Source organism: Hylobates moloch, unplaced genomic scaffold, assembly GCF_009828535.3.
Source record: "Hylobates moloch isolate HMO894 unplaced genomic scaffold, HMol_V3 SCAFFOLD_3, whole genome shotgun sequence".
Lineage (NCBI taxonomy): Eukaryota > Metazoa > Chordata > Mammalia > Primates > Hylobatidae > Hylobates > Hylobates moloch.
Window position 1 is genome coordinate 151,949,477 of NW_026652278.1, and position 14,840 is coordinate 151,964,316.

Below are 14,840 nucleotides of genomic sequence, written 5' to 3' on the forward strand. Positions count from 1 at the left end.
ATCTAAAATGCCCTTTTGCTCAGTTTAGAAATGAAAATAATATAATAAAAGAGAAAACATCTTCTTGGTAAAGAATAACTTAGGAGGAAGGATCCAAGAATACTGCAGGACGTGAGTTGAATAAGATTATCAACGAGAAGGAAGGAAACTTGGTCATTAATCATTTGTTTTGGAAATATATTTTGAAAATATTTCTAAGTATTTGCACTGTGCTATATGCACCGCGGACAGCCATGTTAAACAATTCTTGCCTTAAAGAAGCTTACGATCTAGCAAGAGAGGGAGACTGAGCCATTAACGGCTATACTACATCAATGGTTATAACCATTGATGGCTATACCACAGCCATCAATGGTTATAGCATATCAGTGGTTATGTTTCATTAGCAAGCAGATACAGGATGCTTTGGGAACGTCATGGGAGGGAAGTCATGGGATGAGAAAAAATGAAACTGAAAGAGACTCCTCAGAAAAAGCAAAAACAATATTGATTTTAATAAAATGTCCGCCCTTTTAAAATCAAACACATTTAATACTTTATCTGTATAATACATTGAAGTATGTCTTGTTCTTTAAAATATAGTTTCTCCAAATGATTCTGAGGCTCAATCATGATTACAAGATACATGAAATTAGGAATATTAACATGACACAACTATTCAGTAATCTTTACAGTGCAATATTTATAAGACGCCACAAGTCACACAGTTTATACAAGTTAAAATGGGCTATATGAAGTATTTGCAGTTTTTGTGTATTTTTCCCTGCTAGGTGAAGTGAATATTCTTTTAACATTGTACCTTGGTGTTACTTCCTTTGAAAGATGGACATTGAAAGTTAAAAATCAGTCACTACATAGGCACTGCTGTATGGAAAACACATTTTGTGTTTCTATATATTGTAAGCGGAAATGCCTTTTGAGTACATATTTATGCCAGAAAGCTTGACAAACACTGAACAGTCTAAAAAAAAATGGAAAATCTCTTGACCATCAATTCAAATAAATGTAACTATTTTCAGCAATACTAATTTACTTTATTAAATTAATTACTCTGAAATGCTCTTGTTGTCAGGTACCAAAATAGTTTTGAAGTTAGGGAGCTGCTTTCTCTCTTCATTCCTATGGGTGCCCCAATTCTCCATACATAATATTTGCAGCTGAGAAGTATGTCTTTTTATTCATTTTTAAATTTTCATTTAAGTGACAATCAATTGGGAACAAATTAAATCCTCCCTTAAGGTGAAAAAAAAAAACCACCAAAAAACAGAAACCTCAAACCACGTCTGAATAACTTCAGGCTATCTTTTGGCTCCTGAATGCTGCTTTTGCATACTGTTACTATTGCAACACACTAAAATGATGCCTATCATAAAATAAGGATGGCCCAATCTGTTGACAATCTAATCTAATCTAATCTAATCAAGATGACCCAATCTAATGACAGTATTGGATGGCAAGTACTTCTGAAGTCAGTTAATAGTAATACTTTAAAGAAATTTCATTCCAATAAGTACAGTATAAAAGTCTTTATATTATATGCATAAATTCACAAAAAGCACTTCAAAGATGTCTGGTCAAAACTATTTCCAGAAGACCCCAAAACCCACACCTTTTGTTCCAAATGTAATTATGACAACTACAACAAAAGCAGTAAAAAGCAAGACAAGAAAATCTTAATCATTTTCAAATGATTTCAACCCCATTCCTTGGGAGAACAGGTAATCAAAGTATGTTGCAGGTTGTGCTTGTTTTTAAACAGATGTCATCCGGGACCATAGGCTATAAGTAGTTTCATATTTTTTCATTATCATCATTGTTGATTTTTTTAAATGCGACTGGGCTTGCTTGCTTCAAAGAAGTCTTGGAAACATCTGTGTGCATGGTGGACATGGCTATTGTTTCATAATCATCATCCCGAGACCGGAAATCACAAAAGTTGAAGAAGAACTGCAAGTCCCTCTGGAAGTTTTTGTTCAGGAACCCATAAAATATGGGGTTGACACAAGTGGATATCATTGCTGTGAGGTGGCAGAGCAGGAATAACAGATTGTGGTTGCAGGTTGCAATGATCTGATGATTCCAATCAAACACAGTGTTAAAGATGGTAAGAGGCAGCCAGCAGACTGCAAACGCTACCACAATGGAGAGCAGCATGATATTGATTCTTTTGGTTTCACTGGACCTGTACTTATTGTCTCTCATCTTGTCCATCATGTTGTTTCTCCTTTTTAGGCGTATATATATCTATGGAAGAAAAAAAAGTTTAAATAGAAAGACTCATTTGATGAGGAATTCTGTGTAAAGAAGGTAAAAATGGAAATGATAGAAAAAAGTTTTCTTACCTTGAAGTAGCAAATAAATATAAAACAAAGTGGACCAAAATACTGCAGCACCAAGAGGAGAGTGGTATAAGACAACCTATGAGAGTCCGATGGAAATTGATCAAAGCACACGTATTTGTCTTTGTACGCATCAAGTGTTACATTTTGGAACGGCTCATCAGTCATTACTTGGTAGATCAGGAAAGGCAAAGAAGAAGCCACAGCAAGGACCCAAATCACAGCAATACCTACATAAGCATGTCTATTATTTGGTCTCCACCCTCGAGGGTTGATTATCAGCTGATGTCGTTCCACAGCAATGAGAACCAGAGAGAAAATGGACACAGTGATTGAAACACATTGCACAAAAGGATTCAACTTACACATCGTCTCACCAAAGACCCAGTGGTCCATTAATGTGTAGACAAATGTAAAGGGGAGACACATGATGGCAACAAGCAAGTCTGAGAAGGAAAGGTTCACAATCAGGATGTTGGTAACATTTCTCATCTCCTTTTGTTTCAAGATGATTATGATCAAGGCCAGGTTTCCAGAGACACCAAGAATGATCACAGCTCCATAAGCAAGAGCTAAGGTAAATATCATGGCCAAGGGCAGATGACAATCATCATTTTCAAAAGCCAAAAGCTGGGCATTCTTCTCTGAGAAATTAGAGTGGACTGAATGATTTTCAACCTGGGAAAATAATGTTGAATTCATTTTGATTGGTTTGGTTGTTATAGATTATTTTAGGCAAATGGACAGTATGTTTCTTCAAAGCAGGTCAACTGTTCAGCTTATTCTTATTCCCCATATTGGAATCCATTTACCAAAATTATTCTGAATTCTTCATTCCCTTGAACTGAACAATCTGTAAAGAGAAAATGACCAATTGCATTACTAATTTTATTGAGGGCAGTCAAAATGACTTCTGACTCATAGAACTCTTTAAAGTGAAAACACTGAAATAAATAAACAAAATGTAATCTTGTAAACATCTTTCTAAAATAGCAGAAATAGTGAAAACATACTGCATAAAGAAAAAAAAATTTTAATTGGACTTGTTTACAGAACAAGTCTTAGTAAAACATAATGGTCTATAAGTTAGTAAGGAATATATAAATCTTATGCCCCAAGTCTTTTATAAACAGTAATAACAGCACATTCCTAAACATTGTAAGAATATGAATGTATAGAAACCACTTAATGCACAGATTAAAACATAAGAAAAATAAACAAACAAAGCAAAACCAAATAAATTACCTAATTCTTCCATATGCTATAGAAATGGAAGAATTAGTGTCAAGGTTAAGTTGTAGCAATAGCTCCACCATACATACGCTGGACTGCTTGCTTTTTAGGGCAGATGTTATTCAGCACAAGTATATTCAACAAAAGATGATCACTACAGTGAAACATCAAAAAACTTTGCCATGAATGACTATTGAGAGACTAGACAATGTTTAATCCGGAAAATACTTAGTAGGAATGGTACAAGAATGTCTTCTCGTATTTTAATGAGTAGCATGTAGAACACAGTGTTGAGCTTAGAATGTTACATCTAATTATATGTACGAGTTAAAAGTAGGACCAAGAGGTGCACATTATTTTTTTAAATCACATCGTTGTGAGGAACAAAAGTTTGATAAAATGTAATTATTTGCCTGCAAATCTAGCAAGTGTTCCACATACAAATTTTATAACCACCATATGAAAGACCATTTCAGAGAGTTCCTATATTGTGTAGGAGATTCTAACTTTAAGAGTCTGTTATTTTATTAATGTGTTAGAAGCTTTCAAGGATTTCTAAGGTATTATTTATGTAAATATCTTCCCTACCCACCAGACTATATGTATGTCCAATGCAAGGATCTAGATTTTAGTTGTAATTTTGATTTTTCACAGCATTTTGTGATATATTTTTCTCTTATTAACAACACAAATCACAGACTTGTAGAGTTTTAAAAAGTTTGAAATTATTTTAAAAACTCCTTTTCAAAAATAAGTCTGATATTCCCTAGATTACTCAGTAAATATGTGAGATGGGGTTTCTTATGTTAATTAACAGGCCATCATGCTTTTATTAAGAAACAGAATTTCATTCTTTTCTTTCTTAAATAAGACCAATAAAGAAAATTGTGCAGAGTTACTTCCATCGAAAGAAAGATAAGAAACTTAATGAACAAGAAATGCATTTGCCTTTTACTTAATGCCTCTAATAAACCTTTCCTTTAATTTTTTTGCTTTCTAGAACATGAGGTTTTTTTTTTAGTATGAAACCATGATTTGGCCTTAAAAACTTAAGAAGAATAAAGCTCAATGAAGTCAGAATGAAACTATTAAAGAATGGTAATGGAATGATTTCAGGTATGAATGTTATTAGAAACGTGGCTCTCTCTTCCTCTATGCATCAACCTGTAATGACTCCCTAATACTTATGTGATAACCACACTTTTTCTCTCAAGAATTCCAAAGGCAGAGAGAATGATCAGTGATTGTCAGAGTTTGAAAACAATCTCAAAGGAGCAGTAATAACTTCAAATTATTTGGAAATGTCTTATTTTAAGAATTCAAGAAAATTTACCATCATATTTCCTATTTAAGTTGCTATAGAGATATTTAACATGACTTATCAATTAATTATAAGTTTCCCTTCGTTATTTGAAGTAAAACTAGCAAAGTAGGGAAAAGCTTTTTATCCTTGTCACCAAGTACCAACAGGTGAATGAGGACCCTGGCTTGAGACACATGAGAGAGAGAATACTAAGTACATTCCCCAGCCTGACACATTAAGACCTCTGCATTATACCTCTTGTCCACACTTTACTCTAATAATCCCAATGTGAATACACTGCTCTAGGTAGGTGAGTCTGTTCACAGCCTACCAAATATAGCTCTGCATCTCCACCTCTGCCATTCCTCTTGCTGGGTGTTCTCTCTCTCCCACCACCAATCCAAACTCTACCCATCTTTCAAAGCACCATTTAGTCCCTAAAATCCTTAGTTGGCTCCTCTCATTTTTAATATAACATCTTTGAGGTAGGCATTGTGCATATTTCATAGTACCTTGCAAATATTAGATTTAGAATAAAACTGTTGACTGATATAACTGATGCATGGTTGGAATAGTAGGTTCTTGGGTAAATTAATCCTAACATCAATAGCTCAATTCCATCATAGTCCTTGAACAGGCAAAATGTATGCTAATCACAACAGCCGCACTCCTAGGTCATGTATATAGGGGAAAATGTTACACTTTATGTCAAAAAATTATTTCTGAAAGAAAATGTATTTACTCAACAAATATTAATTAAACATTTATTTTGTGTTAGGCATGGTTTTACTGGAGAGAATGTGACCTTTTCACTGAGTTTCTAGTCTTGTGTGCAGAGAAAGACAAGAAAAAAATTAGTAAAAGATATAGTATGCTAGACGATAATAAGTATTATGAAGTGAAACAAAGCAAGAAAGAGGGACTGGGGCGGGGCAAGGTGGCTCACGCCTGTAATCCCAGCATTGCGGGAGGCCGAGGCGGACCACCTGAAGTCAAGGGTTTGAGATCAGCCTGGCCAACATGGCGAAACCTTGTCTCTACTAAAAATACAAAAATTAGCCAGGCAGACTGGAGCACACCTATAGTCCCAGCTACTCGGGAGGCTGTGGCAGGAGAATTGCTTGAACCTGGGAGGCAGAGGTTGCAGTGAGCCAAGATCAGGCCACCGCACTCCAGCCTGGGTGACAGAGCAAGACTCCGTCGCAAAAAAAAAAAAAAAAAAGAGAGAAACTGGGATTTGGGGGAGCTGCAATTTATTACTTGACTGTAAAAGATGGCCTCTGACTGAGAAGAAGGCATGTAAGTTAAGACCTGAGAGGAGTGGTGAGTAGGGAAGCTACGCAAGTATCTCAGGGATTGCATCCCATATGGAAAGAACAAAAATCCCTAAGGCCCGTGTGTAACTGGTGTGCTAAGTAGCAATAAGAAGTAGGATAAATAAGGGAAGGACTCTTAGGAAATTAATTGGGAAGGCTAAAGAGGGGGGTACAGACTGTAGAGCCTTTTTTTTTAATGGTCTTTGTCTATAATCCTGAGAGAGCTGGGGAGCCTCTGGAGAGTCTTTGGCAAAGGTGTGAAGTTTTATTACTTTTGATTTAAAATTACTATTCTAGCTGCTGTTTTCAACACACTCAAGGAAAGAGAAGAAATGGGGAGATTCATTAGAAAGCTAGTGCAATAATTTTGGCGAGAAATAATAGGGACAGAGACCAAGATGTATACCATGGAGGAGAAGAAACAGAAATATTCTATCCACTGACTGATTTTGGCAAAAATGAATACATGTAAGAATTCACACAGACATTAAATTATTGCAAAGTACAGGCTACAAACATAGCTTTCTTACAGATGAGTTCAGGTAAATGTACTGAAACTCTAGTCTGATACCTTTGAAATTGTATTTAATACGCATGCCCAATGAGGAAGCATTTTTCTTACTAGGTAGAAGTTAATTTAGCTACAGAGAAAATGAAAACTTTATTTTTTTAAGGTGTTTTCAAGCCTGTTTTACTAAGTGCACATTTGATAGTTATTCCAGTTGTGTAAACCAATTCTGCATTGGATAAAGTGTGTATTTTCAGTTTACCTTAGTGTAATTTCAAGAAAGAATAACTGTCAGAAAACAACAATACTAAGAGAGAATTTACATACTTTATCTTTGCAAAAGAAAATAATTTGATATTTACTATTCTAATATAATTTGTAAAATAAGCTATGCAGCTACAGAAAGTGCAAAAATTAAACACTGTTAAATCTCAGTGTAGCTGCCATGTGCATATAGAGACAAAACACAGACATTACATACATCACCAGTTGGCAAATTAGCCCCCTTGCAGAGGGAAATTTCCTCTTCTTTCTTTCCAGTTAGAATGCTGGCCCTTAATTGCTTGCTCTTCGCAGTGCTGTTACTACTTGAAAATACAGCTCCCTGATCATAACCTGCTGCAGATAAATTTTTTCAAATACTCAGGATTGGCTGTTCACCTCACTTGTGTTGGAAAAGAAACGTCAGCCTTGTTACATACAGCCTCCCAAAGTTACTGCTAGCGTATCTAAATGAATTACATAATTCTCTGCTCCTTCCTTGCTGGGGAGGGCTTCTTCAACAGACTGCTGCCTTAAGACAATAAAGACTAATAAAGTAGTAGTCACGGAAGGGCACTCAGTCTAGTCCTGGGTGGGGAACCTGGTCGGGTTAGCTTTCTGCTCCCTCGCTTGCTTCGCCAGAGAGCCGGCCCAGGGTAGAGAACAAACAGCTACTGCTTTTCTGTTCCAGACCTGACAGACAAGCTCCACATGTCCCCTGCTTGTGTGTGCCATCCCGCCCGTCATGCTTTCTCATAGGATGGGGAGTGGGGGAAGCAATGCGTGCTCTGTGTGTGTGTGAGTGTGAGTGTGTATACATGGAAACACACTCTCTTTTGCTCCTCTCCCCTGGGTTTTTCCTGTGTTCCAGAAGTTATCAAACAACGAAATGGGAAATGGGACATGTTCAGTCAAAATTCCTGTTGGCACGCTTACCCACCCACCTTTTTCATATTGTGTAACTAGGTGAATCGCCCGAAATTTACTCCATTCGGGACTCCCTACTACACACACTCTCTCTCTCTCTCTCTCTTTCTCTCTCTCTCAGAAAACCTTTCTACCAGTGATAAGAGACTGGCAAAAGAGAAGAGATACAAACAACCAAAAACAAGCAGATCCCAAACCGAAGTCAATTATCTCTTTGGCCCAACATCAGATCTTAAAGCATTCTCATCTCTCCAGTCTACCTGGGAACCAACGGCACACCCTATCAAGACACCGCTACCTCCTGTCCATTCCCAATCTCCTAACCCAGCCACGTTCCGTTCCATCATTACTTTTCTAAAAGAAAGAACTAAAGAGTTCCCTGATTAGAACTCCGATGATTAAAAGCTTCGGATGTCTATCCGGGCGCAGCGCCACACTCGAAGCGCCCGGTACTGCGGTGCGCGGCTCGACTGCAGCCGAGACGCGCGGAACCCGCAAGTGGGGGTGGGCTGGGGTCCGCGCCGAGGGCCACTCCCACCTCCGCCAGCTCCCAGCCCGACACCTGCCGCAGGACCCGGGCGACGTTGGGCGACGCGCCAAGCCCACCCTTCTCCGGCTCATCCCAGCCAGTTACTCCGCGAAAACTCCGGTGCGGCCAGAGCCAGCGCCTCCAGCCAGCTCAAGACACATAAGGAAAAGGAGCGGGTGCGGGATAGACGAACTGGGCGCCTTCCCAGTGCCTCGGCCTTTTAAAGAGAACCTGGATAGAGGAAAACTTGGATCCCCATCCAGAAATTCCCCGGGAGCAGGTGGTGGGAAAGCCCGAACTCCGCGTAGGGTACGCTCTCCTTTCACCCGTGTCGGCCCCATACCCTTCGGCAGGAGCCCGCGAACGGTCCGGTGATTTGGAGCAACCTGCGACCTGCCTGCACTGGAGACCCCACCTTGGTCCCCCAGAGCCAGTTTCGGACACTCGCATCGTTTTTCTTCCCCTCTCATCCTTCACCTTGTCAATTAGAGATTTCGCAGAAGTCTCTGGAAAGGCATAAACTCGCAACTTACCCTCTTTGGAATTTGTCTTTTTCGCTCCTGCTTATTAAAGAAGGAAGGGTGGGAATGGAAGGGAGCAGAGTGGGGAAGATCCGCTGGTATTTCTCCTGCTCAGATCCTAAAGATTGATGAAGCTAGGAAGAGACGCCTCCTTAAAGCCGAACTCCACCTCATCCCGGATCACGTGACGGCGTCCCGCGAGTAGCGCCTGAAGCTCCCCCAACCCCACAAACACCTCACAAAGGTGCACACCTCCGGGAAGCATTGCCTAGGAATTTTGGAAAGAAAAGCAATCCAACAGAAGCCACACATTATTCGACACAGACGCCCCGCGCAGGGGAAAGGAAGCCCTAATCCCCACAGTCCTTGACTCGGGGGAAGGCAGGGCAGTTTCCCGAGGCTTGAAAAAGTCGGTGCCACTGTGCTTTTCTTTGTTTGCAGGTCAGTGCCATCTTGTGGCCGAAGTCATACCCGGTTGGAGAGCTCGAGCGCCAGCCCAAACCAGGAATCAAAGGGCTCGCTGGGAAACATGAAATTCGCCACAATATTGGCACTAATATTTTCTTTTGCTTTCTTTTGTGACGCTCAAATAACTCTCACGCCAGTGCCGAGAATGTGTTTTCCTCAGTTTATAAGTGAACAAAGAGAAGACGTTTAAAAAGTCAAAGCAGTCAATCGGCCCTCCTTTCTTTGGCCCACTGATAAAATGCATTAAGTCAGGTTTGTTCCCAGTGCTTAGCAGCTTTTTAGTTTTTTTAGGGGAGAACCATGAGCTGAATATTTCCCTGGTGGTCGAAAAGAGTCAATGCAATTTTCCTGGTGATTGGTACTACAGTACTGAACATTATGAAGAAAAAAACAGAATGTACACCGAGTACGTTGAAGGCGGCCAACCCCATCATGGTGCCCGATGATTCAGGCCAATTACTGACACACTGATCTTAGATGTTTTACCTGATTCTATTCTAGTTTCAAAAGTCAAAGTTGTAAACACACACACACACACACACACGCACAAATTATGTAGACGATGAACTGATGCAAATGAGACCTTCTTCCAAATAAAAGTGTTAAAAATAAGAAGTCTTTCTAATAAAGATATAGGGCACTGTCCAGAGAATTTATCAAGATTTCATTACAAAACAATTCTAATGGCAGTCTTTCTTCTAATTAAAATCAAAATAAAATTCCAAGACAAATGGACTCATCTGAACTTTATACTGTTAAAAAACGTTTTCTTTTTCTGATTGTTAGGCTGAATAAACATATTTAAGGTTCAATATAAGCTCATTTATATAGTGATGAACACAATTTCTGGATGTTTTTCCAAGAAAGCTTTCCAAAATATGTGTCACTAGACATATTTTTATATAGTTGGAAAGGCATTGTAATCAAGAATTAAAATGTCATGATTATGTAATGATTGTACTATTAGTGTATAACAACAGATATAAGCATACATATAAAAATCAGAGTAAAATGACAACATAACAGATTCATTTACATATATGCACACACATATACACACACACATACTTTTTTTTTTAACCGAGGCACAATAATTTTTACCAAGGCACAATTTAGGAATTTCAACTCTTTCAGGGAAGAATAACTAATATTCATTCAGGTTTCTATGCATCCTCTGTCTACTCTATTGCCTTAAGTCATATTCTGTTCTTAGAAGGAAGTTTTCCCCATGGTTTTGATCATCAAATTGGCTATCTTTAGCCTGCTGTAAGAATTACAAATGAAGTAATTTAATTCTCTACTGAGAATATATTTTTATGTAGAAACTTTTATTATGTCAGCAAATATTTTGGACTTGAGAATATAATTTGGACTCAGGTACAATGCTTTCTCTATTTCCCAAGAATACTAATGAGGCATGTCTGCAAGAGGTCTAAACTATTATGGCCATTGTATTTTATCATTTTATTAACTCAATTTTTATGAAGTGTTCTCCCTAAGGAAAATTTGTGAAACTGCATTCTTGAGTTATTAATGTCAAATACCAATCTTTGAAAGATCATTGGTCTCAAAGACTCTTTTCTATGACAACTTTATGATACAAAGAGAAGTTCTGAAATGCTCAACAGTGGCTGGGGACAGTGGCTCACGCCTGTAATCCCAGCACTTTGGGAGGCCGAGGCAGGTGGATCATGAGGTCAGGAGTTCGAGACCAGGCTGGCCAACATAGTGAAAGCCCGTCTCTACTAAAAATACAAAAATTAGCCAGGTGTGGTGGTGTGCATCTGTAATCCCAGCTACTCAGGAGGCTGAGGCAGGAGAATTGCTTGAACCCGAGAGGCAGATGTTGCAATGAGCCGAGATCGCCCCACTGCACTCCAGCCTGGGCAACAGAGCAAGACTCTGTTTCGGAAAAAAAAAAACAAAGAAAAAAAAAGAAATGCTCAACAGCAAAATTATATAATTCTTTAGGAATACCATTTACTAGGATTCTTTCCAATGTGAAAAATAGAGAAATTAGGCATAGTCCAATGGCCAAACACAACATGAAATTCTCCAATAATGTGATCTTATAAAAGATTTAAAATATGCAAAGTAGTTTGAATTTCTTAGAAAATATTTATTAAAGAGTTTCCTCATTCCAATTTTAAGATCATTTATTTTTCTACTCTTCAGTGAATCTGGGATTCAAATTAGATAAAACTTCATCTTTGCTAGGGAGAATTTTTTCTTTAATTCTGTATATTTCTTTCTGTAGTTTCATAACAGCCTGACCTATAAATCAAGGGGAATGATATTAATGGCCTATTATCATGTTCTCTTGAACAACAGTCTTGCTGTGTGATATAAACTGAGGGATAGGATCTACTCATTAAATTTCTGTAAATCTAAGTTTTGTATTCTAAACAATGGAACAAACTTATGGCCTGGCTCAGCTTTTAAATTCCATGATTCAGTAACTGTTTAAATAAAAGTGTGACAATATGCTTGCTACTGGAATTGAAACACACTAATTACTTTACTAGTCTTCTGAGGAATTTCTGCTACGTGAGTTAAAGTTTCTGAAATGCTATCAGGCCTTGATACAGGTAAATTATCATGGACACTCAGAAGAAACATAATAGGCGTTAATACTACACGTGAAAACTAAAATGTATGACATTGATAAGGGGGTAATTCCATGGGGGTAGAACTATAATGAAGCACCTCAGTGAATCAGTTCATACTCTGTGAATTGATTTTGTGTCAGGATTTTCCTTCTTTCTGTGACTTACCTGCTGCATTTCTTTGGATCTTTGATGCCCAGGAATGTAAGGCACAATTTTATTTTATGGACCACCAAGAAAAAAAATGCTTTCAGTAAAGCAATGGCATCCCATCAATAGCAAATGAATATTAAAATACTAAAATGCTTTTTAAGCCCACATCTTAAAGCCAATGAAATATAGTTGGTAAAGAGTTTTGACTTAATCAGCACAATCAAATTGTCAGTACAGTCATTTTATTCATCTGACTTTTGGAGAGCATTAACTAGCAGAAAAAAAGTGATGATTAATTTAGTTAAACATGTGAGTATACAAGTGCACAGACAATTCAATGATCTCCTTTGTGCAGAAAACACACAATACTATTTGTGGATTTTCTCTTGATCTTGATTTGAAATGTGAATGCCTTTCAGTAAAGTTCACATTTTCTTACATGGGCTGCATATTTCGGGGCATTTTTAAAAACTCTGTCACAATAAGGCTCTAGACAAGTAGGATCTTAAAATTTAGTAAATGGCCAAATCTTTTTCTGCATGCCTCATACTGTCAGATACCCTTTAGGCATTCAAAAAAAAAGTGTAATGTTATATTACAAAACCATAAAATTATGTTTTTACTATATGACATAATGAAAGGAGCTTTGCCACTGTTACTATTATTGTTTTTAGTTGTTTTTATTACTATTCCCTTCATATCTTCTTTTGAAGAGACAAAATAAAAACAGCTGGTAAAAAGAATAAGTGTGAATGCCACCACAACAGTTCTCATCATCTGTGACAAACATCTCTAATTGTTCGTCTTGTCCCTGACTCCTGCTCCCCAAAATCTCAAGCTTGGCGTTAGACTTTCTCACAGCACAACATTTCAGATGGCCAATGTCAACAAATCAGACTTGGCCTATGAAGAAAAGCTATGAAGGTATAATTTTTTCTAAAGAAAGGAGAAAGTTAGGCTGGGTGCGGTGGCTCATGCTTGTAATCTCAGCACTTTGGGAGGCCGAGGCGGGTGGATCACCTGAGGTCAGGAGTTCAAGAACAGCCTGGCCAACATGGTGAAACCCTGTCTCTACTAAAAATGTAAAAATCAGCCAGGCGTGGTGGCATGCGCCTGTAATTCCAGCTGCTCGAGAGGCTGAAGCAGGAGAATCACTTGAATCTAGGAGGCAGGGGTTGCAGTGAGCTGAGATTGCACCACTGCATTCCAGCCTGGGCAACAGAGTGATACTCCATCTCTAAATAAATAAATAAATAGGAGAAAGTTTTTTTTTTTTGTACACCTACATAATAGCACAAGCAGGTGCATGCAAAAGTGGCATGAAATGTTCTGAGGCATCATTTTGCTAAGGTAAGTATCTTCCTTTCATTCCTTTGTTTAAGGTCTAGCTATTGCTTCCTTTCCCCAGATACAAACACATCTAGAAAGAGTACACATATCTAAGGATGGTCAATGGTATAATATGATCCATCTGATCTTATGAGATTGTTTAGCTGCCACTCTCTGCTAGCATAGCATGTAGGTTAAAACTCAACTGTGCAGATTATTGCAACTACAAATTCAAAACCTTCATTGAGCCTTAAATATTACCCAGAAATGCCTTGGCTTGGGTGATTACCAATCTCTCTCCTCTTAGAAGCTATTTTGAAATTCCACCCCTCTCCCAGCCTCCTACCTCATACCCTCAGTCTCAACGGACTCCTTCTTTTTGGGATAATTAAAGGCCATAGGGTATTTACCCTCTAACTTTTAAGTCCCTCCTTTTGGCAATAGTTCTCCAACTCAGCTGTTTCAACCCCAGGCTTTGAGTCAGCCTGTCCCGCTGAGGTTTCCCAGCTGAGGCCCCAAGCACCATGTGACAGACAAGCCATCTCAATCTGCTCCTCTGAGGTGCTGTCCCACCACACAGTCCATGAGCATAAAATCCATGAGTTGTATTCCACTAAGTTTGAGGAAGGTTTGTTAAACAACAACAAAATAACTATAATACCTGTTTAGTCAACAATTCACTTTTCTTAGCTTAGGACTAAAATAAAGACCAAAACAAAATTGCTCATCTCTTTCTCATAGTAACTCCTAGCTGCTTCTCTTTCCTGGCAAGCTTTTTTGAGGATAAGGTACATATATTGTCACCTCATTTTTTCCTCAAATATGACCCACCTGAAACTGTTTCTGCCCAGGACACTAATGATCAAAGCCAATGAACACAATTCAGACTTTCTTGTATTTATTCTTTATGTAGCAGTGGACTCAATTGAGCATCCACTGTTGCTGGAATCTTTTTTTCCTTTGACTTCACCAACTCCACACTTCAGGCTTTTCTTCACTGGCTGTTGCTCAGTCACCTCTCCCAAGATCTATTATTTCCATCTACTTCCTAGGCGTTTTTTCCCCCTAGGATCCTGTTATGTAGATGGGCGAGAGATGGCCCGTGGGTGATGGCCTAAAATGGTCCCCATACTGTTTGCTTCTTCACAGCAAGCTAAGGCCCTTAGCCCAAAGCCTGCCAGCACCACCTCAAAATCTCACGCATCTAATTGCTCTAAATATAGTCAAAACCAAATTAATTTTAGCCCATTTAGAGCCTACCTTCTTAAATGCCCCATGAAACTCCACCCAACATCTGCTAACGATAGATAAGACAAATCTTGTAGCTGTGAAAGACACCAAACCACA

At 38.5% G+C, this 14,840-nt stretch overlaps 1 protein-coding gene across 2 annotated transcripts; it reads right to left on the reverse strand.

Annotated features, from left to right (window-relative positions):
- Positions 1–445: 445 nt before the first annotated feature.
- NPY1R (neuropeptide Y receptor Y1) lies at positions 446–9,064 on the reverse strand. 2 transcript variants are annotated; one of them, XM_058436858.1, is made up of 4 exons: positions 8,148–8,228; positions 7,181–7,317; positions 2,343–3,192; positions 446–2,244 (listed from the first exon to the last, which is right to left on the reverse strand). In XM_058436858.1, exons 3-4 carry the CDS (start codon positions 3,039–3,041, stop codon positions 1,792–1,794), a joined length of 1,152 nt encoding a protein of 383 aa, XP_058292841.1. In that variant the 5' UTR covers positions 3,042–3,192; positions 7,181–7,317; positions 8,148–8,228; the 3' UTR covers positions 446–1,791. The 2 variants fall into 2 exon arrangements, with proteins under 2 accessions (XP_058292841.1, XP_032004657.1); XM_032148766.2 differs by lacking the exons at positions 7,181–7,317; positions 8,148–8,228 and adding an exon at positions 8,950–9,064.
- Positions 9,065–14,840: the final 5,776 nt, after the last annotated feature.